Source organism: Colobus angolensis, unplaced genomic scaffold, assembly GCF_000951035.1.
Source record: "Colobus angolensis palliatus isolate OR3802 unplaced genomic scaffold, Cang.pa_1.0 Scaffold306, whole genome shotgun sequence".
Lineage (NCBI taxonomy): Eukaryota > Metazoa > Chordata > Mammalia > Primates > Cercopithecidae > Colobus > Colobus angolensis.
In genome coordinates, this window is record NW_012116333.1 from 2,282,162 (window position 1) to 2,309,998 (window position 27,837).

The 27,837-nt window shown below is 43.1% G+C and overlaps 2 protein-coding genes across 3 annotated transcripts in view; one reads left to right on the forward strand and one right to left on the reverse strand.

Moving 5' to 3' along the window:
* WDFY4 (WDFY family member 4) overlaps positions 1-27,837 on the forward strand; it is a 312,399-nt gene that overhangs the window by 230,415 nt on the left and 54,147 nt on the right. The window contains exon 47 of the mRNA XM_011950358.1: positions 906-968. Coding sequence (XP_011805748.1) covers positions 906-968 — 63 coding nt within the window. The remainder of the gene's footprint in view (positions 1-905; positions 969-27,837) is intronic.
* The window catches only part of LRRC18 (leucine rich repeat containing 18), a 30,521-nt gene continuing 10,728 nt past the window's right edge, over positions 8,045-27,837 (reverse strand). Inside the window, exons 3-4 of one of the 2 annotated variants that reach the window (XM_011950356.1) lie at positions 11,954-12,794; positions 8,045-8,804 (exon numbers count right to left, since the gene is read on the reverse strand). In XM_011950356.1, coding sequence (XP_011805746.1) covers positions 8,759-8,804; positions 11,954-12,717 — 810 coding nt within the window. In that variant the 5' untranslated portion in view covers positions 12,718-12,794 and the 3' untranslated portion in view covers positions 8,045-8,758. Of the gene's footprint in view, positions 8,805-11,810; positions 12,798-27,837 lie in introns of those variants that run through there. The other variant, XM_011950357.1, reaches the window with a different exon arrangement.

Below are 27,837 nucleotides of genomic sequence, written 5' to 3' on the forward strand. Positions count from 1 at the left end.
TCTAGAGAGAACAGAAAGGAAGGTCAGTTCCTCATCATGATAGACCACAGAGAGGCTGATTAACAGAGGGAGGGTTATGTGCTGCTCCCCGTGGGCTGGAAGTTCTGAGGTGAGATTTGACAACCCCTAGCCTAGGAGCCTATTTTGTACTCAGAAATTCAAGCCCTGCCTTCCTAGTGGCCCTGTGGAACTGGCACTCAGGGCCCGCTACTGCATCCAAGAGGCAGGGCTAGGATGGAGAAAAACAACTGTAGAGAGGCTTTTGTGCTAGTTCTAGGCGTACCTCCTTAGACTCAGGTGAGCCTGCCCATGCGGTTCTTCCACTCTGCTGCTAGACTGCCCCCTAAAATTATCTTCAAGGCCTAGTTTAGACCAAACCAAACAAGCAGACATGCAACCCATTAAACTTGATTCATTTCCCCCCATGGTTTCTGTTCATTAAACAAAGTTTTTCACAGTTGATCTAGAAATCTTACACCTCCACAGCTCAGGATGTGAAGGTGGCCTAATGCAAACTCCACAACCACTACCCGCTCGGCTCAAGGAGCCTGGCATTAAGATGGCGTTTGTCCCCACAGCAACACACTAGAATGTACAGCAGGGTTGTTGACATTGGCAATGTTGTCAAGTGCATGGCCCAGAGGCAGTACCTCACACACACTGCCTAGGTAATTATTGTTTTATTGTTGTCATTGTTGGTATTAAGGCAATAGTGTGTAATGCCAGAGAGTGCTGAGGGTTGCCTCAGAGGTACACCCAGGCCTGGTGTTCATGACCTGGGGGCAGGATGGAGCCTGGGGGAGCAGTAATGAGCCCAGATTCCTGCCTGGCTCTGGAAATGCCTCTGCAGCAGGTGGAAGGGTCTTGACTCTGCTGATGGAATTATCCCTTCCCTTTTCATGTAGCTTCTGCTCTTTCCAACCCAGCCTGAAGGGGAAAGCCGCCTCGGAGGACCCCCTCAATCTAAGGTAATGGTGAGTAGCCATGCTCTCTGGGCATGGCACTGCCCTGGCTTTGATGTTCCTCCTCTGCCTCATCCCACTCTAAAGAAGTCCTGCAGAGAGCATGTCCGACTGGTTCCCTCATTTTTCTCTCTCCTATTCTTGTTCATCCTTCATCCTACTCCTGAAGTTCCTTCTGCCAATTAAACCTCTATGAATAGACTTGAAGTCCCACATGCCCTGTGGCTTTTTCAGACCCAAATGGCGGGAAGCCATCCTCTGCCTTTGGTGACTGGGCAGGTGGCACAGAGGTGTGGAGTGTGTGTGAGCAATCCCATGCTGTCCCTCCTGTGATGAGAGTTTCTGAACGCTTAGCAGCTAAATTCATACATGATGGTGTGCGAATCAGACGTTAACTTAGGAATCTGTGCTATGGGGTGTCTCTCCCAGTGAATGATTTGCTTGCAGTCCCTTCCCCAGGTCCCCTTTCCAGCTACCCAGTTCTCTGGAAGGCCACTTAGGGATCAGTAGATTTTATTTCAGTCAGGGGTGAGAACAGAAGAAGGTGGCTGCTGGTTTTCTCCAGGAATGTGTGGGGACCAAGCAAGAGGGTGTCCCCAGGAATGACATTCAAGATATTTATAATCAGCATAAAATGGGTCTCACTAATTCCTTCAAAATTCTTTATCAATAGCTTGTGATACATGGTGTTTGCTTCTTGACAGAGCAACAAGCAAATAGAGAAAAAAAAAATTCCCTGTCCTTATTGAGTTCACATTCTCATGAGGAGGACAGACAAAAACGAATATAAATGAGTGAACTGTAAAGCATATTAGATAATTATAAGTGTAAGTGTAAAAAACCAAGCAGATAGAGGTGGGCATTGAAATCTTAGATGAGGTGGCGAGCAAAGCCCTTATCAAGAAAATAATCTGTGAATTAAGACTTGGCCGGGTGTGGTGGCTCACTCCTGTAATCTCAGCACTTTGGGAGGCCAACGTGGGCAGATCACATGAGGTCAGGAGTTCAAGACCAGCCTGGCCAACATAGTGAAACCCTGTTTCTGCAAAAACACAAAAAATTAGCCAAGCATGGTGGTGGGCGCCTGTAATCCCAGCTACTTGGGAGACTGAGGTGGGAGAATCGCTTGAACCCAGGAGGCAGAGGTTGCAGTGAGCCAAGATCGCGCCACTACACTCCAGCCTAGGCAACAGAGCAAGGCTCCGTCAAAAAAAAAAAAAAAGTGGAGAAACATGTTATGCAATTAACTGAGAAAAGTGTGTCAGACCCAGGGAAGAGCAGGGCGTGGCTGAGGCCTGTAAAATTGGAGTGCAGGGAGTTAGTTGGGGTGGAGGTGAGGGAGGTCACAGGAGATAGTTGGTGCAAGATTATCATGTTGGCTTTTATTCCAAATAGATGGGAAGCATTGGAGGAGTTTAAGCAGAGGGATGATGTGAACTGACATATTGATAAGACGCACTCTGGCTGCTATGCCAAAAACAGACTGGAGCGGGTCAAAGGCAGAAGCTGAGACTAGTTAGGAAGCTATTGCTGGAGGCCATTGCAGTAATCCAGGTGAGAGACGATGGTGGCTTGGATCAGGAACATGACAGCAAAGATGATGTGATGTGATCACATTTTGGACATGTTTAAAGGTATATTTGATGGGATCTGATGACAAATCAAGTGTGGGAAGTGCATGTATGTGAGAGAGGACTTACGGATAAGACAGAGGATTTAGGCTTCAGCAATTAGAAAATTAAATGGGGATAATCACACGAAGAGTGGCTGTAGGCCCACTGTGGCTATCTGAAGCTCAGATTTGGACATGTGAATTTTGAGATGCTTATCATACATCTCAAAGGCATTGAGGAGCTATTTGGCATATGAATTTGGAGTTCAAGAGAGAGGTTCAAGTGAGACATAAATTTAGAATAGTGTTTAAAGTCATGAGAATGGGCAAGATTATGAGAATGCATGCACATGGAAAAGAGATCAGAGGACTGTGCCCTGGGCACACCAACCTTTAAAGGATAAGGACATGGGCAGGGCCAGCTGAAGAGATAGGGAAGGAGTAACCAGAAAGGTAGCAGAAACTGTAGGTGTGGAAGACATCCTGGAAGCCAGGTAGAGTGATTCAAGGGGGAGTGGTCAAGTGTTGTTGATAAGCCAAGTGGGATAAGAACTGAGAAATGACCATTGAGCTTTGTAACATGAGAGTCATTGGTGACCTTCAATAGACTAATTATAGTGGCTGCTAGTAGAGGCTCTTATTGTGTCAGGCACTTACCCTTTATAGATTGCAGTGAAGTGCAAGGCATGCCAGGGTATGGTCCAGGGGACCCAGGCAGCAGTGGGTCACTGGAGTTGGGGTGGCTGTTTACCAACTGTAATGGGCATAGTTTAATAGTTCAACAACAGGATAGTCCTAACTGTGCATATCTGCTGAATCTCAGCCCTGCTGATCTCATATTGTTTATATTTCATATAAGCCTTTATGTTCATACTTGGATTTCTTAGCAGTGTTTCAGTGCAAGGTAAAAAGCTATTTCAAACTAATTGAAGCAAAAAAAAGAGGATTCATGATCACATCTACCTGAAGGTCAAAAATGGTCTTGCTCCAGACATGGCTGGAACGCTAGGCACAAGTAAGTCTGCAGGAAGTGGCGGCTCTCCCTCTCTCAGGGAGGATTTTGCTTGGTCTGGCTCCGTTTCTCAGTAGACGTTGTCATCACAGGGGCACTGATGCCCCCAACAGCTCCAGACTGACAGTCAATCACGCAGGAATCCCACCACATGCTCTATCCCGGTAACTTTAGCAAAACTTCCCGAACTGTCATTTTCCCCAGTTAGGTTAATTATATGCCCATACCAGAACCAATCAAATGTTTTCATTGGCTGGATCAGAGGGATGCACCCACCCAGCTTCTGGGGATAGGGTCAGTCCCACCCAACTACATAGACCAAATTGAGGGGAGTATGGTTCCTTGGGAGAATCAAGGTTCTGTTATCCACAAGGGGGTGAGCACTGAGGGTGTCAGCAAAAGCAGGTGGCCACTCACAGTTCCACGCAGAGGGAAGTTCCAAGCCACAGTGCTCATGGGCTGCAGATGGTTTTCTCTCTCCCTGGAGCAATGCTGCATCAACCGTGGCACACATCACTTCGCTGAGCCTCATTGTCTCTGCAGCTCACCCTTAGATGAACCTATTCTGTAATGTCACTCAGTGACAACATAGTTGTCCCTATGACTGTGGGTAGCTCTTTGTCCATTCTTTGTCTTCTGTCCTCAGAATCTTAGTGGTGCCTTGCCTGGAAACACATACCTTCCTCCACATACCTTCTACTCCAAATAGAGAGGGGCAGGTAGAGGAGGGGCAGAGGGAGGAATGCAGAAGAGGAGCTGACCCCCAGCTGTGCCCACTAAGTTAGAGGCCCCTCAGAAATGATTGCCAGGCTGGAGGAAGATGATGCTCTGTGGATGAGTCAAATGTCTGGCGATTACTCCTTACTCATCCCCAGGTTGATGATGACCTGCAATGCCAACCTGTGTACCACCTTGCTTCTGGGGTACAGCTGAGTCCCATTCTGATTTTATTTCCGATGTGATTATTTTTGCCATCAAGGCTACCTGATCCCACTGGAGCAGGGTCTTCCAGAGTTATGCTGGTTCATGCCTGCCACAGTCTCAGCACAGTTCCAGGTTGGAGACCATTGGTGAAGCTTCTGGGGTCAACTAGTTAGTCACTCTAATGAATGTGGACTTCTTACCTATTAAGGGGGTGTGTGTGCCGTTCTGAGGGTTTTCAACTGGCCCATGACCCTTGGCCTAGTCTACAGATTTTCATGTCCTAAACCTTCAGCTTTCGATGACTCATGTGGCTCCTTTGGACACCATCCCACATGCACAGGAAATCAGAGCTTTTGGTACCAGAGTTTTGCTGAGGCTTTCAGTGACAATGGTTGCCTCCATAACTATATATATATATATATATATATATATATACGCTAAGGAGGCTCTCTGGGCCTGAATTCCAAGTGGAAAATACTTGTAAAGCCTGCATGAATCCTGTCCCCATGGTACAGGACTGAACCTTTTGAAGACAGCATGGCAGCCTTTTCAGACTTCTGTGGGGTGCAAGGTTCTGCAAGCTGACAGGGCCTTCTAACATATGCCAGCTGGAGCTGTTGGATGAGTCCTGTTCTGTGGTGTTGAATACCGGCAGGATCTTTGAAATGTAAAAAGATGAATCAGAAAAGGAAAAATGATGGCAGGAACTGCAGGGGAAGGGGGCAGCTAGCTGGAATGCTCTTGTGGATAAACACACATCCTCACACTTAAATGTACTCATGCCCTTCCAGAAAGGGCTACAGACAGCTTCAAAATTAAACACAGGGTACAACCATCCTTTAACAATTAGCCAACACTCCTTCAAAGGGGAAAAATATAGATGTGATCATGTGGAGTGATTTAGTTACTCTAATTGTACTGAGACTAAGAAAACTAAAACAAACAATCATGTTGGCTTATATTATTTTCCAGGGATATATAATAAGAAACAGGCTTTTGCAACCTTTTTTTTTATTTCTGGAACATATTTTCTCTTAGTGCTGAATATCAAATTTGGTTCTTCTCTAAAGGATCATGGGTACCAAAGGTGGCAATTCCTTTTTAATAAAACATACAAAAAGAGTGCTGGGGAACCTAATTCTCTGCATCAGTTCTCTGCAGGAATGGGAGCCTAACATTCACACTTATTTTTGTACAGGCATTTCTTTGGGAAGCTAACATTACCTGGCTCAGTTACATTGCTTTCTAATGACCTCAGTTCATACTGAGCCCAGAGTTTAGAAAACTCAGAGAAATACAATGCTAGGATGCCTATCTGATTCTCTTTCTCTCAAATCTCTCTTGGGCTCAGCACATATTTTTGGCTAAACTGGAACATCCATGTCATTGAGGCAAAAGCGTCCCCGGGCTGGAGAAAGCTTTTGGGCATGAGATGGCACTTACATTCAGGGCCTAATTGTACCTGAGTATTTGCAGTTCCTGAAATCATTTCTTAATTCTATAAATTTTTTATATATAATGTTTAGAATGAAATTTATTTTGAGGGTGCAAAGTTTTATAGTTGAACATTTTGTTTATTGTTTCCTTTAGAGATTCTCTCTGAAAAATAATGAAAGACAAATAATTTAGAAAAACAACCATAAGAACCTATGCGATTCCCATGAGAATATGAGCTTCCATGAAAAATTAACCACACCCCAGAGGAACCACAGTTAGCTGGGGGGAGGCTAAAGTTCAAGTTCCCCTTCCTAGCATTTCTCCTCCTTCAATCCTGCCCCCTAGAGATTCATGCTGTTGGCTACAGATGTGTAAGATACACAATTGCTTAACTGGTAAAGGTAGTGCCGGCTCCACCACGGAGTAGAGAAGCATGTCCTTGGGTTTCTTGCTGAACTGAAGCCCTGGGAGCCAACTGTGGAGACCAAACTACTCATACCCTGTGTCTATACTGGAGTCACTGGGACCAGAGGCGAATGGCACCTGGCTGCAGACTCAAAATGAGAGTGACAGCCAGTGCTGCAGCGTCTAGGAGCTTGTTCACACAGCTGACTTCGTGGGCCATGAGCGTCTGAGCCCTGGCCATTCTGCCTAGGTCATGCTCAGACCTTGGCCCTGACCGCATTTCATGTTCATCTTTGTCTGGCTGCACTCGGTTCATGCCTCGTCTCTGCTGTATCCTTAGCCGTAACCTCAGATCCCTCCCAGAGCAAAAGCCTGATGCAAACCGCAGTCACTGCAGCAAGCCTGCCCTTTTTCCTTCCAACTCTACCCAGCCACATTGCTTCCACAACCTTTATACTCCCACCACACCACCAGGGGTGGGGAATAGGTGTGCAAATGCCCAGGAATAGCGATGAGCAACCCACTGGTTCAAGGTTTCTCCCATCCTAGTTGCCACCTGTGCCCAGCTACCTCCAGAAAACCTGGGGCATAGAGAATTCATGCAGTTTCTATTTATTTTAACAACTTTTACAGGAATCTGCAAGGATAAGATCAACAATGGGTAATTTTAGATTAGCCAGCTGGGTCGAGGTTAAGGTGCCTGAATTGCCTTACTGTGTGCCTCAATTGTATCTCTAGGCTGACTCAGTGTTTTAGATTCTCACTTTAAGCTTGCCATAATGCCTCATAAATCAGCACTGGGCAGACGTATAAGGATCTATTGATTGTTGCAGCTAGGCTGTAAGATTTTTTTTGTTTGTTTGTTTGTTTTTATTTCAAAATATTGATTCACAGTTGCAAAAATAGTACAGAGAGACTCTGTGCACCTTTCACTTAATATCCCCCCCCCCATGGTTACATTTTATATAACTATAGCACAATTTCAGAACCAGGACATTGACACTGGTACATGTGTATGCATAGTTCTTTGTCATTGTATTATATGTAGATTTGGGTAACCACCTGCACAATCGACATACACAGTTATTTTATCACCACAAAGATATCCCTGTGCTACCACTTTATAGTTATGCCTACCTTCCTGTATTCCCCCACCATCCTTAAATGCTGGGAATCATGAATCTGTTTTTCATATCTATTACTTTTTCATTTAGAGACTGTTCTATACATGGAATCATAGAGTATGTGACTTTTGGAGATGGGCATTTTTGTTTTAGCTGGAAATAGTGCCATTGAGATACATTCAAGCTGTTGCATGTATCAGTGGTCTGTTCCTCTTTATTACTGAGTAGTATTGCATGAGAGAAATATACCAGAGTTTGTTTAACAATTTGTGCATTGAGCAACATTTGTTGTTTCTACTTTGTGGTCATTACAAATAAAGCAGATCATTTACATTTATTGTAATTATCAAAATGTTAGAATACAAGTCTGCCATTTTATTTTTATTTTTTGTTTTTTCCTGTTCATTTCTCTGTTTTCTTTTTCCTGCCTACCTATGCACCACTGAAAGATTTGTTAAAATTATACCTTATCTATAGTATTTTTAAGAATATTTTTCTATATAACTTTTTGTGTAAATTGGAGTTGCTTGAGGTGTCTTAGCATGCTATAAAGGAATATTTAAGGCTATTTATAAAGAAAAGAAATTTATTTGGGTCATGGTTCTTGCAAGCTGTATAGGTGCCAGCGCCTCCTGGTGAGGGCTTTAGGGTATAGGTATGGTGGAAGGCAAAGGGGAGCAGGCATCACTTGGTGAGAAGAAGAGAAAGAGAGAGAAGAGGGATGTGCCAAGCTCTTTTTAACGATCAATTTTCAACAGGATCTAATACAGTGAGAACTCATTACCAAGAGGATGGCACCAGGCCATTCATGAGGGATCCACCCCCATGACCTTCCATTAGGCTGCACCTCCAACACTGGGGATCAAATCTCAACATGAGGTTTGGAGGGGACAAATGTGCAAACCATGGCAGTATGTCATACCTACACAAACATCACAGTCTACTGGCATCAAGATGTACTAGTCCGAGTGAAATGTAGAGGCAGTAAGCCTTTTAAGTCTTAAAGTCTTAAATATTTAGTTGTCTATAATATATAATCTGTAATTTTCTTAAATTTTTTCCTCTATATACATTTTTAAAACCACATCAAATATTTCCCAAAGTCATTTTCACATGCAGGTGAGCTAAAGCTAAGGGAGGTGAAGTGAATTTGAGAAGCAAGTCAGATTCTTGGCTAGCTCCGGCGAGCCTGGTTTCCAGAACATCTCGCTTGCCACTCTGTCTTCTCCTAACTGGGGGCTTCTCCTCTTCAGAGTCGTTTATTCTGTTAGCTGAGTAGTCTTCAAGTTTTTGCCACAGCTACGCTAGGAAGATGTTGAGCGTGTATTCTGGGGATGGAGACAAAAGAAAGTGAGGCAATTGCTCCAGACCACAGAGGAAAACACAGCAAAGGCAGAGGTCACACCAGCTCACCAAGGTCATGCCTGGCCTTCAGCATGGTCAGGTTAGTGTGAACAGGGTGTTTGTTGTTGTTGTTGTTGTTTGTATTTGAGGAAAAAGAACCCCCAAGGCTTTCCTATGAAGTATCTTTATGCTTAATTCAATTTATAAGAAGTAAAAGTGACTGAGGTATTTTAGAGCATGAAGGAACACCAACATCAAACCTTTTCCTTGGCAGAAAAAGAAATAGGATGCAGAAGATGCCTCTTAACTGGTCTCTATCTCCAGTCTGCTTCGTCCTGCTGTCAGCATTTCTTGGCTAAAGAGGTGTCTGACTTGAACACACTGAGGCAAACCCAGCCCACTGCCTGGGTATGTCTCAATCCTGGTAAAGTTAAATGCACTTGAAACTCCTTCCTGAGATGTGTGATAAGAGGGAAAGCATGATAAAGCCCCAGAGCAAGGCTGGAGTGAGTGTCAGGCCAGCCAAGCAGTTGGCAGCAAGTAAGGGTGTTGAGGACCAAGCATGGCAAAGAGAGTGCTGCAGTGGGGAAGGGAGGATGTGGACGGGCAAACCCTAAGGCACAGGTGGGATCTGTAACCTGATGTTTCTCTTAACTTCTGTCCTTTGCTGAACCTTTTGAATACCTAAGGAGGGAAAATTAATTCTAAAGAAAAAGTGTCTGAAGGGGGAGAAACTGAAATGGAAAGTCTTCATGTAGCTATCCAGCACTCTGTCTCGATCATACATCTCTGCATGGACTCTATACCTTTTGGGTCAGAGATGAAGTGACTGAAATAGCAGATTGGCTCCCTTGTGGACATGTCCAAGACCTGGCAGGCTAGCGGTGGCTCCTATACCTACAGCATGGTGTCTCATCACATATGTCTCAGACATGGTTGCTCCCCTCAGCTTCAGAAGGGGATCTCATGAGTCATTTCGGACATTAGGTGAAGAGACAAATGTGAAGGACAGTGCTCAGTGCTGGCAAGGATGCCATGAAATGGGATCTCTACTACGTTACTGGTAGGCATATAAATGTATATAAACCTTTTATGAGCTACTTGATGGCATGTATCAACATTATTGTTAAAACACACCCTTTAACACAATATTTCCAATAATGAGGCTATGCCAAGGAAATAATTAAAAATATTTTAAAATGTTTTAGTTATATAGGCTGTCATCACAAGACTATTCCCATTAGTGAAACCTGAAAATAACTTAAAGGTACAACAGTAACTTATATTATGTATATCTATAAGAATAACTATCTTGCAGACATTTTAAAGTGTGGTTATTAATACCAGGTAACAGCATGGGTTGCAAAGCAGGACAGAAATGACAGGAATGCTATAATTTTAACTATGTATAAAAATATATACAGAAAAATAACTAGTAAGGAACTCTGCCAGCATTGCAGCTGACTTATATTGTAGAATGATGGATGCTTTAAGCTACTATATTTAGTAGTATGTTGTGGTTCTGTTACTTCTACAATGAAAAACATTTAATAAAGGGAAAAACTAAAATGAAAATTTTGAATCTAGCTCTCCCAAGGTTTTAGAAACATGATAGGGTTGTCGTAGTTAAGCATTACGAGAGGAAGTAAGCAGCAGGGTGTGAAGAAATGAAGTGTGCTGTGTGCTGTGGTTGACAATGTGAGGAGGAAAGAAGTTAATACCACTTCACTGATGGATGCCTCTTGGTGCTTCTCATCATCCAGTCAGCAAACTTGCCACCAACATAGGAAAGTCCTGGGGGAGAAAAGCCTCCCTCAAGGTATCATTCTTGATTCATTTCTTTTATGCACATGAAGGTGTGAGAGTGTGGTACACAGTGAGGCCAGAGAAGGTTCTCAGCTATTGTGAGGATTGACTTGGTTGCTGTCATTTTCTACCAAAAGATATAGCACAACTGGCACCACTTTTCAAAGTAGTATTTCAGCTTTGCAATGAACCAAGTTATGGTTCTAGAAGAGAACTGGCTTCTGCTGAGTATGTTCTCCATGTGCTGCCTGTTTTAGAGGCACAGAACCCTTGGAGTTAGGTATAGCATTATTTCCACTTCACAAGTGAGGGAACCAAAGCTATGTTAGGTGTCCAAGGGGATGCCAAGTCAGAAGCCGAGTTGCCATGGACCTAGATCTGTCCAACCTCAGAATCTTTGGCTTTTCTCTCTGCCAGGCCAGCCCTGCACATCCACGACCGGGATCTCCTGAATGCCTCAGACAATGGTGCTCTGCCCCATCTCATTTCAGTTACTCTCTCCACCAGCTTGCACCAGGCAAGCCAAGCTTTCCCCAAAGGGACGTGGCCCCTGCACCTAGCACAGTGCCGAGTAAGGTGTTGATTTCTTGAATGCACCAATCCATACTTGCCACCATTCTTTCCTTCCTCCCATGAGGGTCTGGAAGAACACTGAATGTAATAGGATGGTAGTGCAACTTCATTCATTCACAGCCAGTCAGAGGTCTGCAGATTTAGCCAAGAAAGCTCCTAGAGCAAGTTGTGCAAGCTCAGTTCAGAGAGAAAACATTGCTTTGGGCCCAGGAAGCTATCTGCCTATTGATGCCTTAATAATAAAACCTGCCCATTTCTGTGGCCCACCTCTGTCCCCTACCCAATACAAAGTGCTCATCTACTTTCTTACAAACTCATGCTCTGAGATTCCTTGCCTTTGAAGCCCAGACCCAAAACATTTCCACTGAATAAACTTCACATTTGGGAGCTGGCAGTGGGTTCTGAAATGCCAGCGATAGTGAGTGTGTGGTGGCATTAGCTGCCTAGGCCACAGTGGTAAACAAGAGAGATCTGGGGGTAAGAGTAGGATGGACATGGACAGCCCCTTCCTGACTCACTGTGCCTGTACTTGTGTGTGTGCAGAGGAGGGAGAAATGTGTGGAATGGCAAGGAACCAAAAGCCCTTCAATCAACACAATCACACGCTGAGGAAGTAAAGAAAGGAGTTTTATGGGCTTCGCTGAAAGAGCTGCTGCAGCCACAGGAGAGCCCTTGGTTTCCTGTGGATGCAGCCCACTGCCCTCTTCCCTCCCTCTCTCTTTCCCTTCTGCCTCAGGGTCAGAGTCCAAGTCACCTCCAGTCTTCCCAGGAGTCCTTGGCCATGGAATTGGGTGAGATCAGATTGGGAAAGATGGTCTTTCTTGGTGTCGTCATGGCCATGTTCTTGATTCTATTCAGCTTGTCCCGGGCGTTTTGGCATTTTCTCAGGCAAGCTGCACACAGATCCTTCTCCTCCACCACATACAAGTTCTCCAGCCTCCTGATGGAGTCTATGAACGTTTTCGACTCGTCTGGCTTTGGAAAGGGGTTCCGCTTTATGTTGAGCTTTTTCAGCTTGGGGAGCTTAGAGATGCTCACGGGGATGTTGTTCAGTAGGTTGTCATGGAGCCCTACCTCATGGAGCTCCTTCAGGGCCCCCAGCGTGGTGGGCACACTGTCCAGGTGGTTCAAGCCTAGGTTCACAGTGCGGATGTTCTTTAGTTGCTTCAGCTCCACGGGCAGCCCGTTGCTGGTCAGCCGGTTGTTGCTGACGTTGAGGTAGAGCAGGCTGGTCATCTGGCCAATGGACTCAGGCAGCTTGTCTATGTAGTTGCTGTGCAGGTCCAGCCACCGGAGGTTCTGGAACTTGGAGATGGAGTCAGGGATCTTTCTGATCAGATTCCGGCTAAGGTCCAGCTCGTCCACGTCACTGAGGCGCAGAATACACTTAGGGAAGGTGGTAATTCCCATCTTGCTCAAGTCAAGGCGCTTTTTCCCATCAAAAGTGATTTTGATGCAATTCTTGGCCACCTTGAGGGTGATCTTCTTGCCCTTGGGGCCTTTCTCACCCTTAGCCATGTTCTTTTAGTAAGGGAGTGTTAGAAGTTTGTTGTTCTGATTGGATAGTGACCAGTGTGAGGAAAAATCATGAAAAACTGCTGAAAGATAAGAAAACATCTGGTTAGGAGATGCCAGAGGGCACTGGGCTCCCCCACGTCATGATGCTTTGCTCTCCAGTGGTTTAAAAAGCAAGAAAGAGGATTGCGAAGAGAAGTCAGGGCAAAGTGGACCCAGCCCAGCCATAGATTGTCAGCAAACTGTGTGCCTTCTTCAGACTTTGATTTTCTTAGATGTTAAAATAGGAGGTGTAGGGTCAGCCTGAAGGACACTAAATGTCCCTCTAGCTGTGCCATGCCCTGACTTATAAATCCTCTCCACTGTCCCAGACTGTCACGTACCCCCCACCCAGGGCCATGTGTGTGTGTGTGTCCTTAGATATCTGTCCCTTCCTAGACCCCTGCTTAAAGCTAGGATTTCCTTAAGTTATCATACAGGTTCTTGGGGAGGGACTGAGTTTTCAAGCCAACATAAGCCTGGATCTTAGAGAATAAGGTGGGTACTAAGACTGACTGCTCCCATCCCTCTTCACCTCATGGACCCAGAGGAACTAGTGAGGCCTTGGCTACAGTGCAACAGTAGCCATGTGGAAAAGCCTGTTGCTCAGCCCAGGAGTATCAGAGTATGCTATTGCTGGGCCCAGCAGCACCACAGCTCCCCGTCATGAGCACACAGGGGGATGAAGGGTGCTGGCAAAGCTCATGGAGAATGCTGCCTTTTCCATCTCCTGCCCCTTCTCTCCTCCTCTCACATCCTTCACACTGGACTTCAACTCCTCTACACAGAAACTTGATAAATGGCCATGACTGCCGCAGTGTGGGGAAGCAGAATGTCAATATGATGTGATGGGGATTCTGTCTTCTGCATGCTTGACTTAGAAGTCCAACTCTACTCTACTCACAATCTTCTTAAATTCTCTGTGCTTGTGTTTTCTTATTTGTGAAAACAGACACCCTTACAGAGCTCTGAGGGGGGGTAAATTATCTACTATAAAGCACTTATAACAGTGCCTGGTGCATAGTAATAGCTTGATTAATGTTAGTTATTAAAAATCGCTACACATATTGTTTCTAATCCTCAACAACAAGATCCACAGCATTACCCCTATTGTAGCGAGACCAAGGCTCAGAAGTGAGGAAGGTCTGCAGCCAGAAAGAGGATGCAACTCTTGTTCTGTTTAGTTCTGGGACCCTCTTTTCTTTTTTAACAACTCAGTGCCTCCTGCTTGCTGACTTTTTTTTCTTTTTTCAGGGGGGACCAAGATTTCCAAACCAGGCAGAAGTATGCCCTAGGGAGACACAAACTTGCATTGCCTCTGTTCCCTGCAGAGATGGGCAGGGAGAGGTGCTCTACAGTCTATGTACTTCATCACCTATACCTTTTATTAGAACCCAAGTTGATATAGCACATGAATATTGAGCAATCACACTGTGTGGGGATATAGTTATATGTTTTCGTCACCCAGTGTCAAAGGGAAATGTGTGCAAGCCTGTCTCATGCCTACTGTAAATCCCACTGTCACCACTCACAGCTGAAGGGTCAGAGGGTCCTACCCTGTGAAAGGCCTGATGGAGCACAGCCCCCTGGAATAGATAGTGGTCTCCACAGTAAACCAATGACAGTTCTTAGCTCTTGGCAGCATTGATGTTCATTTACACAGGCCTTGCAAGCTCACCGTAGTCTCTAAAAATGGTGGACTCCCTATTTTCAGGCATAATTGGCTGGTTTCCAGAGCCAGCACCATGTTCACCAATATGGAACTGTCTATATCATTCAGCTCTGAGAAACCAGATGGGATAAAGCAGCTTAAAAAACAAAGTGGAATCCAAGTCCAGTTAAGATTGGGTATGCTCACTTGGTCACAGACTCCTGAAAGCAAGTAAAGCCTTGGGCACAATGCACAGAGACACGCTCTGGGGACTCTGAGATAAGTGACATCAGGCAGATTGGAGAAGAAATCCACAACTCAAAGTAAAGACCAATCTGGCCGCAAGTTTCCTGAACTCCCTTTTCTCCCCTCAACCATTTCTCTTGTTTTGGACTCAAGGGCAGCCCAGAACACAAAACTTTGCACCAGATAAGGACAGAAAGATTTCTGATTTCCAACAAGAACCTCTCTTTCTGGTCCAAGGAACAGGAAATGGATTTTTAAGGGTCAGAGCCAGTAAGGGAAATCTGTTTTGTGGTCTGTTTTTTGTTTGTTTGCTTGCTTGCTTCTCTCCTGTCTCATCCCAGGCCACCCTGTGTCCCTGGAGTCATCCGGGCAGGCACCTAGAAGCTGGAAGAAGAGAAGCACTGTCTTTGACCAAACTGTGGTCCTCAGAGCTGGGGAGCCTGCTTTGTTTTCTCTACCCTACTGCCACTTGGCCCTAGAGGCAGAAACAGTTGCAAGAAGTGTGCAACAGATTTAGAAAACAAAATCCAGCCAGAAGACCAAGAAGTAGGGGGAGAAGAGATGCTCCTGAGAGCCACAGAGTTCAGAGAGATTGCAACGGGGAATAAATTCAGGAAAAGTGATTCCAAAAGTTGCATAGCAACTCTGGACTTGCCCTGAGCTGCCTCTGTTTAAAGGCAGAGGTGATTTCTTTATTGAGGGATCAAAGAGTATACTTACACAAACCTAAAGGGAATAGCCTACTATAGACCTAGGTGCTTTTCAAAAGTAAAAAGTCCTGCTTTAAAAATGTGTGTGTGTGTGTCTGTGTATAGCCATGTGCTGCACAATGATGTTTTGGTCAATGACAGATTGCATATATGACAATTGTCCCATAAGATTATGATACTATACTTTTACTTTACCTCTTCCAGGTTTAGATACATAAATACTTACCCTTGTGTTACAATTGCCTATAGTGTTTAGTACAGTAACATGCTGTACAGGTTTGTAGCCTGGAAGCAATAGACTAGACCATGTAGTCTACCTAGGTCTATAGTAGGCTATACCATCTAGGTTTGCACCCTTTGATGTTCACACAATGATGAAATCACCCAAGGATGCATTTCTCAGAAGGTATTCACATCAGGAAGTGACACATGCCTCTATCTCTATCTCTTCTGATACCTATACTTACACTTGTATCTCAGAAAGAGTGGAAAAACAGTTGTGGTGCAGAAAAACATTTGAAGGAAAAATGGCTGAAAACTTCCAACAGTGATGAAAACCATAAAAATTACAAACACAGGAAGGAAGCTCAGCAAACTCCAAACAAGATAAGAAATTCACACTCAGACACATAATCAACCTGCTCCAAATTAAAGAAAAAACATGAACGCTGCCAGAGAACAATGACATATCACCCACAGGGGAACAGCAATAGGAATGACTGCAGGTTTCTCATCAGAAACCACAGGGGCCAGAGGTGCTGGAAACATCTTTTTTAAAGTGCTGAAAGAAAAGAACTGTCAACCCAGACTGTGACAGTATGCTTTGTAAATGAAGGCAAAATAAAGATATTATCAGATGAGTGAAAAATAAAAGTTTTTGCCACTAACTAACCTGCTGTAAAAGAAATGCCCAAGGAAGTTCTTCAGGTGAAAGGGAAACTGTACTAGAGAGGAACTCAGAACTTTGAGGATAAAGGAAGTGCAATGAAAATGCTAAATATCTGAGTAAATGTGGAGTATTTTTCTCTTCTAAATACCCCTAAAATATGTATGTGACTGAAAGAAAAGTAACACTGCGTGATGGAGTTATCAAAGTATGTAGATGTCATACATAAGACAACTACTACATAATGGGGAAGTTAGCGAGACCTATATGGTGAAAAGGGTTTTACACTGCTTTTGAAGTGGTGAAAGATTAATTCTAAGTAGGCTGTAAAGTTAAGTATGTGTATTTTAATCCTCAGAGCAAACACTAAGGCAATATATAAAAAGATATAGTAAATAGTAAAAAACTAAATATATAAATGAGAATAAAACAGTTTAAAAATTCAAATAATACAAAAGAAGGCAGGAAAAGGGAACAGAGGGGCAAACAGAAAACAACTATTAAAATGATAGACTGAAATCCAAACAAAGCAATACTTACATTAAATGAAAGTGACCTACACGCACCAATTAAAAGACCCAATTATCAGGATAGATACAAAATAGAAAGACCCAATTGTATGTTGTCTATAGAGAAAATATACTTTAAATAAGCAACAGTGAGTTGAACTAAAAGAATGTAAAAAGACATACCATGCAAACACTAAAGGAAGGATGTAGTGACTTTATTAATGTCAAATAAAGCATATTTCAGAATAAGAAAATTTACCTGAAGTAAGACCATTACTTATTAATAAAATGAGCATTTAACCAATAAGACAAAAAAATCCTAAATGTGTATGTACCTAATAGCAGAGCTTCAATGTAAATGAAGCAAAGACATAAAATTGAAAGGGAGAATGGATAAATTTACCATTAGAATTGGAGACATCAATACTTGTCTCTCAGCAGTCAATAAATAGAACAGGTAGAGAGAAAATCAGCAAGGAAAAGGGTTTCTCAATCTTGGCTCTATTGACATTTTAGAACAGATAATTATTTGTTGTCAGCAGGGGTGGGATGGCTACGGGGCTTGGGGGAAGACCTGTCTTGTGCATTGTAGAATGTTTAGCAGAGTAAGGCCGGAAGATTCTACCCACTGGTTGCCAATAGCTGCCCACTAGTTGTAACAATCAATAATGTCTCTTGACATTGCCAAATGTCCACTGAGGAAATTGCCTGGATATGAGAACTGCTAGTATAGAATAACTCACTATTACCACCGACCAACTGAATCTGAATATATAAAGCACTCTACCCAGCAAATGCAGAATACAAACTCTTTTCAAGTACATATGGAATATCCACCAATACAGACTATATTTTGGGTCATGAAAAAAGCCTCAACAAATTTAAAGAGTTGAAATTGTACAAAAAATTATAAGCCAGTTCTTTGAAAAGATTAATGAAACAGATAGCCAGACTGACAATTTAAAAAAAAAAAAGAAAGAGAAGCCAAATTACAAATATCAGGAGTTAAAGGGAGGATTTACTAAATCCTACAGGCATTAAAGGGATAGTAAGAGAACAGTACAACAAACAACTCTAAAAAAAAAAAAAAAAAAAAAAAAAAAAGAGGAACTTAGATAAGATCAACTGAAAATTACTAAATATTTGTGAAGGAATGAAAACCCAAATAGACCTCCATTTATTGAAGAAATGGAATTCATGGTTGAAAACCTTTCAAAAAAGAAAACCTGAAGCCCAGTGGTCTTATCGTTAAATTCTGTCAAACATTTAAAGAAGACTGTCTTGGTCCACTCAGGATACTAAAACAAAGTACCATAGACTATTTGGCTTGTAAGCAACATAAATTTATATCTCACTGTTCCAGAGGCTGGGAAGTCCAAATCAAGTCATTGACAGATTTGCCATCTGGTGAGAGCATGTTACCTGGTTCATAGATGTTTTCTTGCTGTGTCCTCACATGGTAGAAAGAGAGCAAAACAATTATCTGGGGCCCCTTTTGGTAAGGGCATAAATCCATTTATGAAGTCTCCACCCTCATGATCTAATTTCCTCATGATCTAAGTGCCTCACTTTCTGATACCATCACACTGGAGATTACAGTTTCAACACAGATTTTCGGGGGACACAAACATTCAATCAATTGCGAAGACATTCTAGCAATTTGATATGATCTCTTTCAAAAAAAATAGAGTAGAGAGCAATTCTCACCTTATTTTCTGATGTCAGCATTACCGTGATGCTAAAATCACACAAAAACAATATAAGAAAGAGATTTTCAGATCAATATTCTTCATGAACATAGTTACAAAAATCCTCAACATAGTATTAGCAAATTGAATTCAGTAACATGTAAAAAGGATATAAATGACAACCCAAAATTACTCAATACATGGGAGTCAGTTAATGTAACATACCATATTAACAGACTAAAAAGAAAAAAAGATCTTATCAATTGATGCAGAAAAACCATTTGACAAATTTAACATCTGCTAGTGATTACAAACTCTCAGCAAACTGATAACAAAAAGGCCCTTCCTTATCTGGCTAAAGGACATCCACAAAAAGGCTAAAGCTAATATCATACTTGGTGAAGGACTGAAGGTTCTCGTCTGAAGTTTGGGAATAAGACAAGACAGCACACTCTCACTATGTCTGTTCAATATTACTTTGGAAATTCTAACCAGTGCAAGAATGCAAAAAATAAAGGCATACAGACAGAAAAGAATGAAATAAAACTGTTCTTATGCACAGATGTCATGACTGTCCACATAGAGAATCCCACAGAATTTAAAAAACAGTCTTGGAACTAATAAGTGAGTTTAGCAAGGTCATAGGACACAAGGTTAGCACACAAAACTCCCATTGCATTTCCATATACAAGCTATTAACGATTGGAAACTGAATTATGAAAAATTATAATGCTCCAAACAATAAAATACTTCTATATTTCACATAAGTAACCAAAATTTGCAGGATTTTTATAATGAAAATTATAAAATGCTGATGTAAGAAAGCAAAGAAGATCTAAATAAATGGAGAAACATATCATGCTCATGAATTGGATGACTTAATGTCAACTCTCCCCAAATTGGTCTAATCAAAATTACAGCAGGATTATTTACATATATGGATGAATAGATTTTAAAATTTATATGAAAGGAAAAGAAACTAGAAATGGAAAATAATTTTGAAAAAGAATAATAGAGTTGGAGGATTATGCGTCCCAATTTTAAAATTTACCATATAGTTACAGCATGTGGTATTATTGGTGATAGAACAGGTAGATAGGTCAATGGAACAAAAAATAGAGTCCAGAAATAGATCTATACAAACATGGACAAATGGTCAATTGATTTTTGACAAAAGGTCAAAGGATGTTCCATGGAGAAACAATGAACTCTTCAACAAGTGGTGTTGAAATTGATTATTTATATGCAAAAAATTAAACCTTGGCCTAATTAACTCACATTAACTCAAAATGGATCATAGATTTGAATGTAAAATGTAAAACTATAAAACTTTGAAAAGAAAATGAAGGAGAAAATCTTCATGACTTTGAGTAAATGCAAAAGCACAATTTACAAAAGATGGTATTAACAAGTTGAACAAAATTAAGAGCTCTGTGAAAAAAAATGTTGAGCATGAAAAGACAAGCTACAGACTAGAAGAAAACAGTGTAAATCATATATATCATAGATATCTGGTATCCAAAATCTATAAAGATCTTTTCAACTTAACAGTAAGAAAGCAAGCAATACAATTTTTTTTAATGTCCAGATTTAAAGATACATTTCAATATAGAAATGTACAAACACAAAAATTGATAGTGCAAAGTTTTGGCAAGGAGATACTACAACTAGAGTTCTAATTCCTTGCTGATGGGAATGCAAAATGGTACAGCCTCTTGGAGAACACTTTGGAAATTTCTTACAAAATTAACCATATAGTTATTATATCATCTGGCATTTCCCCGAATAAGTATTTACCCTAGAAAAGTAAAAATCCATGTTCACACTGAAACCTGTTCACATGTGTTTGTAGATGCTCTATTCATAATTGCCCCAAACAGAAAAATAATAAATGTCCTTCAATGGGTGGATTCCTAGTACTGTACAGTAGTCCCCCTTATGTGCTGTTTCCATTTCCACATTTTTAGTTCCCCAGATTGGAAATATTAAATGGAAAACCCCAGAAATAAGAAATTCCTACATTTTGAATTGCTCACTGTTCTGAGTAGTATGAGGAAATCTCAGGCTATCCTGCTACATCCCACCCAGACTTGAATCATCTCTTTTTCCAGTGGATTCACTCTGTAAATGCTAGCTGCCCGTTTGTCACTCAGTAGCTGTCCTAGTAGTGAGTAGTGATGCTGGTAGCTCAGATATGCCAAAGAGAGAGAAGCCTTAAAGTGCTTCCTTTAAGTGAAAAGGTGAAAGTTCTTGACTTGGGGAAAAAAACAAATCATATGCTGAGGTTGCTAACGTCTACAGCAAGAATGAATCTTCTATCTGTGAAGTTGGGAACAGTATATTGTTGAAATTGTTCTATTTTATGATGAATTATCATTGTTCATCTCTTACGGTGCCTAACTCATAAATTAAACTTTATCATAGTTTTCCTATAGGAAAAACATAGTATACTATAGTGGTTTCAGGTATTCAATGGGGGTCTTAGAACATATAACCTGCAGGTAAGTGAGGACTGTGGTAATGGAATACTACTAAACACAAAGTCTACTGATACATGTAACTACTTGGATGAACCGTAAAGCATTTTGCCTAATAAAAAAAGTCTCAAAAGTCTACATGAATGGAATGATTCCATTTATGTGACCTTCTGAAAAAGCCATAACTTTAGGTGCAGAATAAATCTGTGGTTGCAGGGATTAGGGGTTGGGGAAAGGCTTGACTAGAAGGGAAAGGCACAAGCAAGTTTTCTGGGTTGGTGTCACTGCCTGCACCCCCACAGTGATGGTGGTTACATGAATCTGTACATCTGTTAAAGCTTAGAGAACTGTGCCCAAAGAGGCAATTTTACCGTAGACACATTTTTTAAAAATTGTTTTTGAAAAAACTTTACAACATGGTTGAGACTCCGTATTCTACTTCTGTTCCTCTCATTGTGCCTGCTGGCTCATCCCACGTTGGAAGTCTGTGATTTTGTTACACCCCCACACAACCCAGTTCTGCCCCTGAAAAGGCATCCAAATAGGTACCATCTGGGCACCACTGTGGTCCAATGTGTATGTCTCCCTGGTATATGCACCAGGGGGATGTGTTCCACAGGGAACAGCTGTTCACAAGCTGGCATGTCAGAAAAACTGTCTGCTGTGCTTGAGTTGAAATCTTCATTAAAAAGAGATGAATTGAGATCAGGGAAGTCTATGCACTCGTCTGATGTTTGTCAATGGCTTCTCCTCATGGTAGATTTGCCAGATTTAGCAAATAAAATTGCAGAATCCCCAGTAAAATTTGAGCTTCAGATAAATAACAAATAATTTTAGTATATATATATATATATATATATATATATATATATAAATATCCCAATAATCGCATAGTTCTGTATTTTATTTGGCGACCCTATCCCATGGGCCTAAACAATCAGTAAATTTTCATTTCTCTGTGGTCATTATTAGTCCTTTGGGACTGATTTAAGCTAAGTCCATGTGCTTACTCAAGCATTCATTCATTTGTTCACTCACTGTATGAGCATATTGAGTGCCTACCATTTATCAAGCCTCTGAGCAACACAGATAAACAGTAAACAGGCCCTGTCCTCAAGTTGAAATAGTTCAAATCTAGATCCTCACTGATTCTGGCCACCAGAATCCCCTAAACACTGAAAACCTGGTCTGCCTTTTGGTTTTCTTCTACTATGTAAGATAAAATTCAGCTCAGGGAGTCCAAACACACTGAGCATGGGTTAGAAAGAATCCTGGACAGGAAGGGGTGTTTCCAGCAGACAGGCGATCCAGCCAGTTGGGCCCAGCTGTGCCTGCTGCCCACAGCCCACCCACACTGTGAGAGGAAGCCCTCCCAGCTCTGATGAATGGTGATGAGCAGTGCAGAGCTGGCTACAGAGAACTCTTCCATTAAGGAGCCTCTCTCCAAAGGGCCCTTTGGCTCCAAGCCTGCCCATTAATCACCTCAAGGTAAAGTGAGGGCTGACTGGGATAATGTACTTCACCTCCCCAGGGAGTCTGGGTCCCTAGGCAGCCCTGGGGCCAGATGGGGCATGGTGAACTTCCACCCTCTCTGCGCTTCTCCCTGGGGCCACCCGACCCTGGCAGGGACCCTTGCTCTCAGTTATAGAAGGCAGAGTGTGTTGTGTGGCTCAGGGTCCATCCTGACCCCCTAAGCTGCCCAGTACCACTAGAAGCAGACCCAGTGCCAGAAGCCCCATCTCAGAGCCCCCAGAGACCAGGGATGGGCCTTGTCTTATCCAACTCTGTGGAGCCACTTCCTGCCCAGGGTAAGAGTTGGCAAAAGTAGGGAGAAACAGATGATCTTTTGATCATCTGTTTCAAACTGGCTAGATGGCCTATTATCATTTCATAGAATTCTTGAAATGTCAGAGTGGGATCAACCCACACAAGGGAAGCTGATAGTTATAGAGAGAAAGATGTAAGTGGATAAGCAGATATTTGGGTGAATAGACAGATGAATGGATGTATTTATGTGTGGTTTGATGGATAATAGATTTAATTCCACATGAACAGCTTAGCAGCTCAAATATAAGAGGTTTCTAAATGTACTGTGTCTTTTTGTTCTTGTACAATTGGTTTTTATACTTTGGAAAAAGTGGACCAGTTGGTTTGACTTTAATTTCTAATTAATTTTTTCTCTCTAGTCATTGTGAATCAAACAGCATGGTGGGACACCCCGTGGATATCTAAATTAAAAAAGTAATGGCAACCAATATATTAATGTCATCCAAATATTTGCAAGCATTTCCAGTTGTAAGACCCTTGTCATTATGATACTAGAATTTGTCTGGTGCTTCACACTCAAGTATCTTTGACTACAATTTTAAGCAAGACTGACTTTGTTTCTATATATCTGACATCCCTAAATAGCTTGCTAACACAATCTCACAATAATAATTTCATTCTTTCAACTGACCCATTGAGATACAGGATAGACACATGGAACTGAAACCCCCAAAGACACTGACGTTTCACAGCCAGTATTTGGGACTAGCTTTATAGGAAGTTTCATGTCATGTGGATGAGAAATATCTTTCGCTTGTGGGTCATCCCTTAAGAGGAAATGATACAAACTTCCCTCAACAACTCACTCATTCAAAAGTAACTGCATTTGTCCTCTCTCCCGACCCTTATATTTACTGGGCATGTAACAGGCCAGCTCACGTAACTGTGACCTCTCGAGTGGCTTCAGATCACTCTCTGTGTCCTCTGCCCCTTCCTAGAATGGTCATGCTCCCTCTAAAGAGAGGTGGAGCTGTATCTTCACAGATGAAATCCATGGGAGGTGGAGACCTGCACTGTCATTCTGAGTCCTGTGCCTGTAATGGGTGTGTTGGGAACCTCTGGGCAGGCTTCTGAAATCAGCACGAACTTTTGACTCGGGCATAGCTTGGAGAATTACCCCTTGTCCAAAGATCATTCTGGGCCAGAAACTGTGTACTGTGCTACTTGCTCTGCAGTGTTACCTGGATTTAGGAATATAGCTTCCTTGGGAGTATAAACATAAAATGTTTTTGTTTTTTCCAGTAACTGCCCCAATGTGAGCCCTGCTTCCCTGTGGGCAGAAGGACAGATTGCTAGAAAGGGACAGATTAGAGGTACAGAGATGACAGTGCAGCTCACAGCAATAGCTCCACCACACTCTGGGCAGAGCTGATGGAGGGATGATGGCAGGAGAGATGCAGAAGCAGGGGCTGGAATCTTACAGGGACTCCATGGTTTGGGGGGACTTCTGACATCAATTTTGGAAATACTGCCAATGTCAAGAGTCTCTCTCTATCATTCACTCATGGTATCAAAGTAATTGCCTCAAACATGCTGCTGGGCCCTTCATGTATGTTTAATCTCCAGGTCAACTATGCAAAATATCAACCTTATTTTTACAATAAGAGAATTGAGATCCGAGAAGTTAAGTGACTTCCCCAAGGTCACACAGGCAGCAAAGAGTACAGTCAAAGTCAAACCTTGATGTGTCTGATACGCAAGCTGGTGTACAATCTTTCTATACATAAAGCCACCTCTCTCTCTCCTCCCTCTGTTGCCTGTGCTCCAGCAGTGGCAAATGCCTCATCCTGGGGGTACATTGCTGGCCCCCACTGCCTCCAAGGAGAGGAAGCCATCCTGGAATCCTATGACTCTCAGGCTGAAAGCCACACCCACTTCTGCACAGGAGATTAAGGAAGGCCACTGGCCCCCCATGGCCCCAGGCCTCAGGAAGGGTGTTCCTGTTTTACTGGAATCTCTGTCATTGGAACCAAGGAATGTCAGAGTCCCCAGAACTCTGGGTGATGAGACACTTGCTCAAGTCCATTCTAATTTGGCATGGATTGGCCTGGGAACTGCAATGTCACCCCTTGGGGGTCTGCTAAATGAAGAACAGTGTGCACTCTGGCTGAAGCAGCCAGCCAACTCAACAGAGTGAGGAGACAGAGAGGCAGCCTTAGCCAAAATCCCTGCAGAGGTTCAGTAATGCAGATGTTCCACTGGCCTTTTGGAGGAACTGACCACAGGCAAATAAGGTCCTTGAAGAAATCGCTTCAGCGTGACCCATTGCCTGCTCACTTCACTGTCCAGGGGCCAATATGCAGGATATTCATTTTCATAGATGTACCATATATATGTGGGTGTATATCTAAATATGTACAAATAATATGAATGTTACTGGTATTTTAATAGCATTAATGGAGTCATTTAACTGTAAGAGCTTAGCAATTGACAATGAAAGAGAGAAAGAGAAACAGTTTATGGGGCACACATAATGCCACGAGCCAGTTCACTTCATAGGCATGTGTCCCCAAGTGGGTGGCAATGGAGGCAGGACCTGGTTGTTTCTCAGTTCCTCCAGTCCCTGCAGGCCCAATGCAATGTGAACGCCTTGCCACATGGAGTGTGAGTCAAGAGTGCAAGGACACAGGGTTTTCGTGTAGCATCGCCCAGGGACATCAGTCAACTGCATTCCCTGGTGCTCACCAGAGAGACAGTGACCTCTTTGCCCTGGCGGGCTGCAGGCTGCTGTAGTGCCCCTGTATCGGGGTGGCTGTATGCAGACCACCAGAAGTTTGATTTTTACCATGTGAGCTCACTTGAAAGTCTAACCTGTCATAAGGTACTTCTGCTGTTGCCAAACAGCGGCTGTCTCTATGTGCTGGTCAAATGATGCCCCCCCCAGCACCTTCCCCGCTGCCCCTAAACATCCTCAGAACCATGCTCAGAGGTACATCATGCCTGTGTCTTCATAAAGTGACCTCTCCTTTGCCATTTCAGTCATCCCTACCACTCTCCTTTGTGGTAGGAATATCCCTCCTATTCTGGGTGGTGTGGGGAGGGAAGTTGTGTGAGGAGTTTGTCCAGGCTCACACAGCCACCTTATTCCAGCACTTCTGTGGGGTATGTTCTTCCCATTACATCAAAACTTCCATCCCCATGCCTATAAAGTAGCAAATGGAGTGTCTGTATAAAAATTTCTCAGGTTCACTTCATTTGGCAATTATCTGGTTAATTTGATCAACCCAGCTCTAAGTGTCTTACTGGGATATTATGCATTTATAGCTTTGTCTGCCCCTAGTATTATTTACTTCTCTATCCTTAGCATCAGCGTGGCTCTGCACATGTGCTGCCTGGAAAGCCGTTAGCTGTCAAACTGCCCCCTTTCCCCTAGCGGATAATAAGAATTCAACTTTTATTTGGAGCAAAAGTTCCCAGGAGGTCACATGGCCCAATAACAAAAGATTATGATTTCTTATTGGTTTAATAGCATCTCTTTTGTAATTCTGGATGTACTCTGTTTTAATTGGATTTGTTAAAGGAACAAAAGGGAATAGGTGGCTTACAATTAAAATAAAATATTAAGATGATTAGTGTAGCAGACTAGAAATGGATTGTTCATCCACCCTACATTCAAAACACACAAACCAACCTCAACAGAAGCAAAAGTCAAAGAACCAAAGGCAGACCTGGCCCCTTTGAAGCCCATGAGGTGAGCAGTGATTCCATTCCACCCAACGTGCTTTAAGTGCTGCTATTGCCAGACAGGTGTTATTCTGTTTTCTCCTCACAGCTCCTCTCCTCCCGCAGATTAGGAAACTGGGCCTCAGAGAAGCAGCTTGACAGGGGAAATTTGCCAGGGCTTTGGCTGTGGTGGGTGTGCCCAGCCCCCCGTTTACCTTTCCCATGACCCTGGATGGTCTCCTGAATCCCACAAGCTTCAGCTTGAACTCCTGTAAAGAGGATGTAAAAGTGGCTGCTTCCTCAAGTTGAGGTGAGGGCAATGCATGGCCCTTGGAGGCTTTGGTTTTGACGTGTGTGTGTGTGTGTGTGTGTTGGTGGGGGTTGGCACAGGAGGCAGCAGCATGGATGGGACCACACGACTGACCAACTGGGGAGCCTGGACTCCATGTGCCAGCCCAGTAGAAACCCCATTCAGACCCTGCAGCCCAGTGTCCTTATGGACCGTGACCCCCGCCTCCCTGAGTGCAGGCTTCAGTTAATTTATCCTGGGGGGCCAAGAGGACATATTGCTCCTTTGAGCTGCACAGGCCCCCTCGTATCATGCTGGGGCATCTCCTCACATGGAGTTCTTTCTGCACTGCACACCCTCTAGTTCTGGTGAGAGCCCACTGGCGACACAGCCCAGAGTCCACTGTAGCATCCTGTCTGCTGCAGGACAGCTCGCAGCTCTGCGGCAGCTTTGCTGACCGCCTACCACCTGGGAAGGTGTGAAATGACTGTGAAGGAGAATGCTGAAGGTCATCTCTAAGGACACAGTTGAACTTCCCATGGTCCTTTGAAGTCATTCACTCATCAACAGTATTTGTTGAAAACCTGCTATAAACGAGGCACTGTTCCAGGCAGCAAACAAAGTGAAGGTCCTGCTCACATTCTAGAAGAAGAATCAAGCAAAAATAAGATGATGGATGTTAGAAAGAGTCAAGATAGGCCGGGCACGGTGGCTCATGCTTGTAATCCCAGCACTTTGGGAGGCCAAGGCGGGCAGATCAGAAGGTCATGAGATCGAGACCACGGTGAAATCCCATCTCTACTAAAAATACAAAAAATATTAGCTGGGTGTGGTGGCAGGCGTCTGTAGTCCCAGCTACTCGGAGAGGCTGAGGCAGGAGAATGGCATGAACCCGGGAGACAGCGCTTGCAGTGAGTGGAGATCACGCCACTGCACTGCCGCCTGGGTGGCAGAGCAAGACTCCGTCTCAAAAAAAAAAAAAAAAGAAAGAGTCAGGATAGAGACATAGAGTAGAAGGGAAGACTTGGAAGATGTGCTGTTTTAGAAAGGGGAGGCCAGGAGGGCCCTCTTTGGGGCCTGAGCAGATGATACCTGAGCAGAGATCAGAGAAAGTGAGAATTCAGGCAGAGGATTTCAG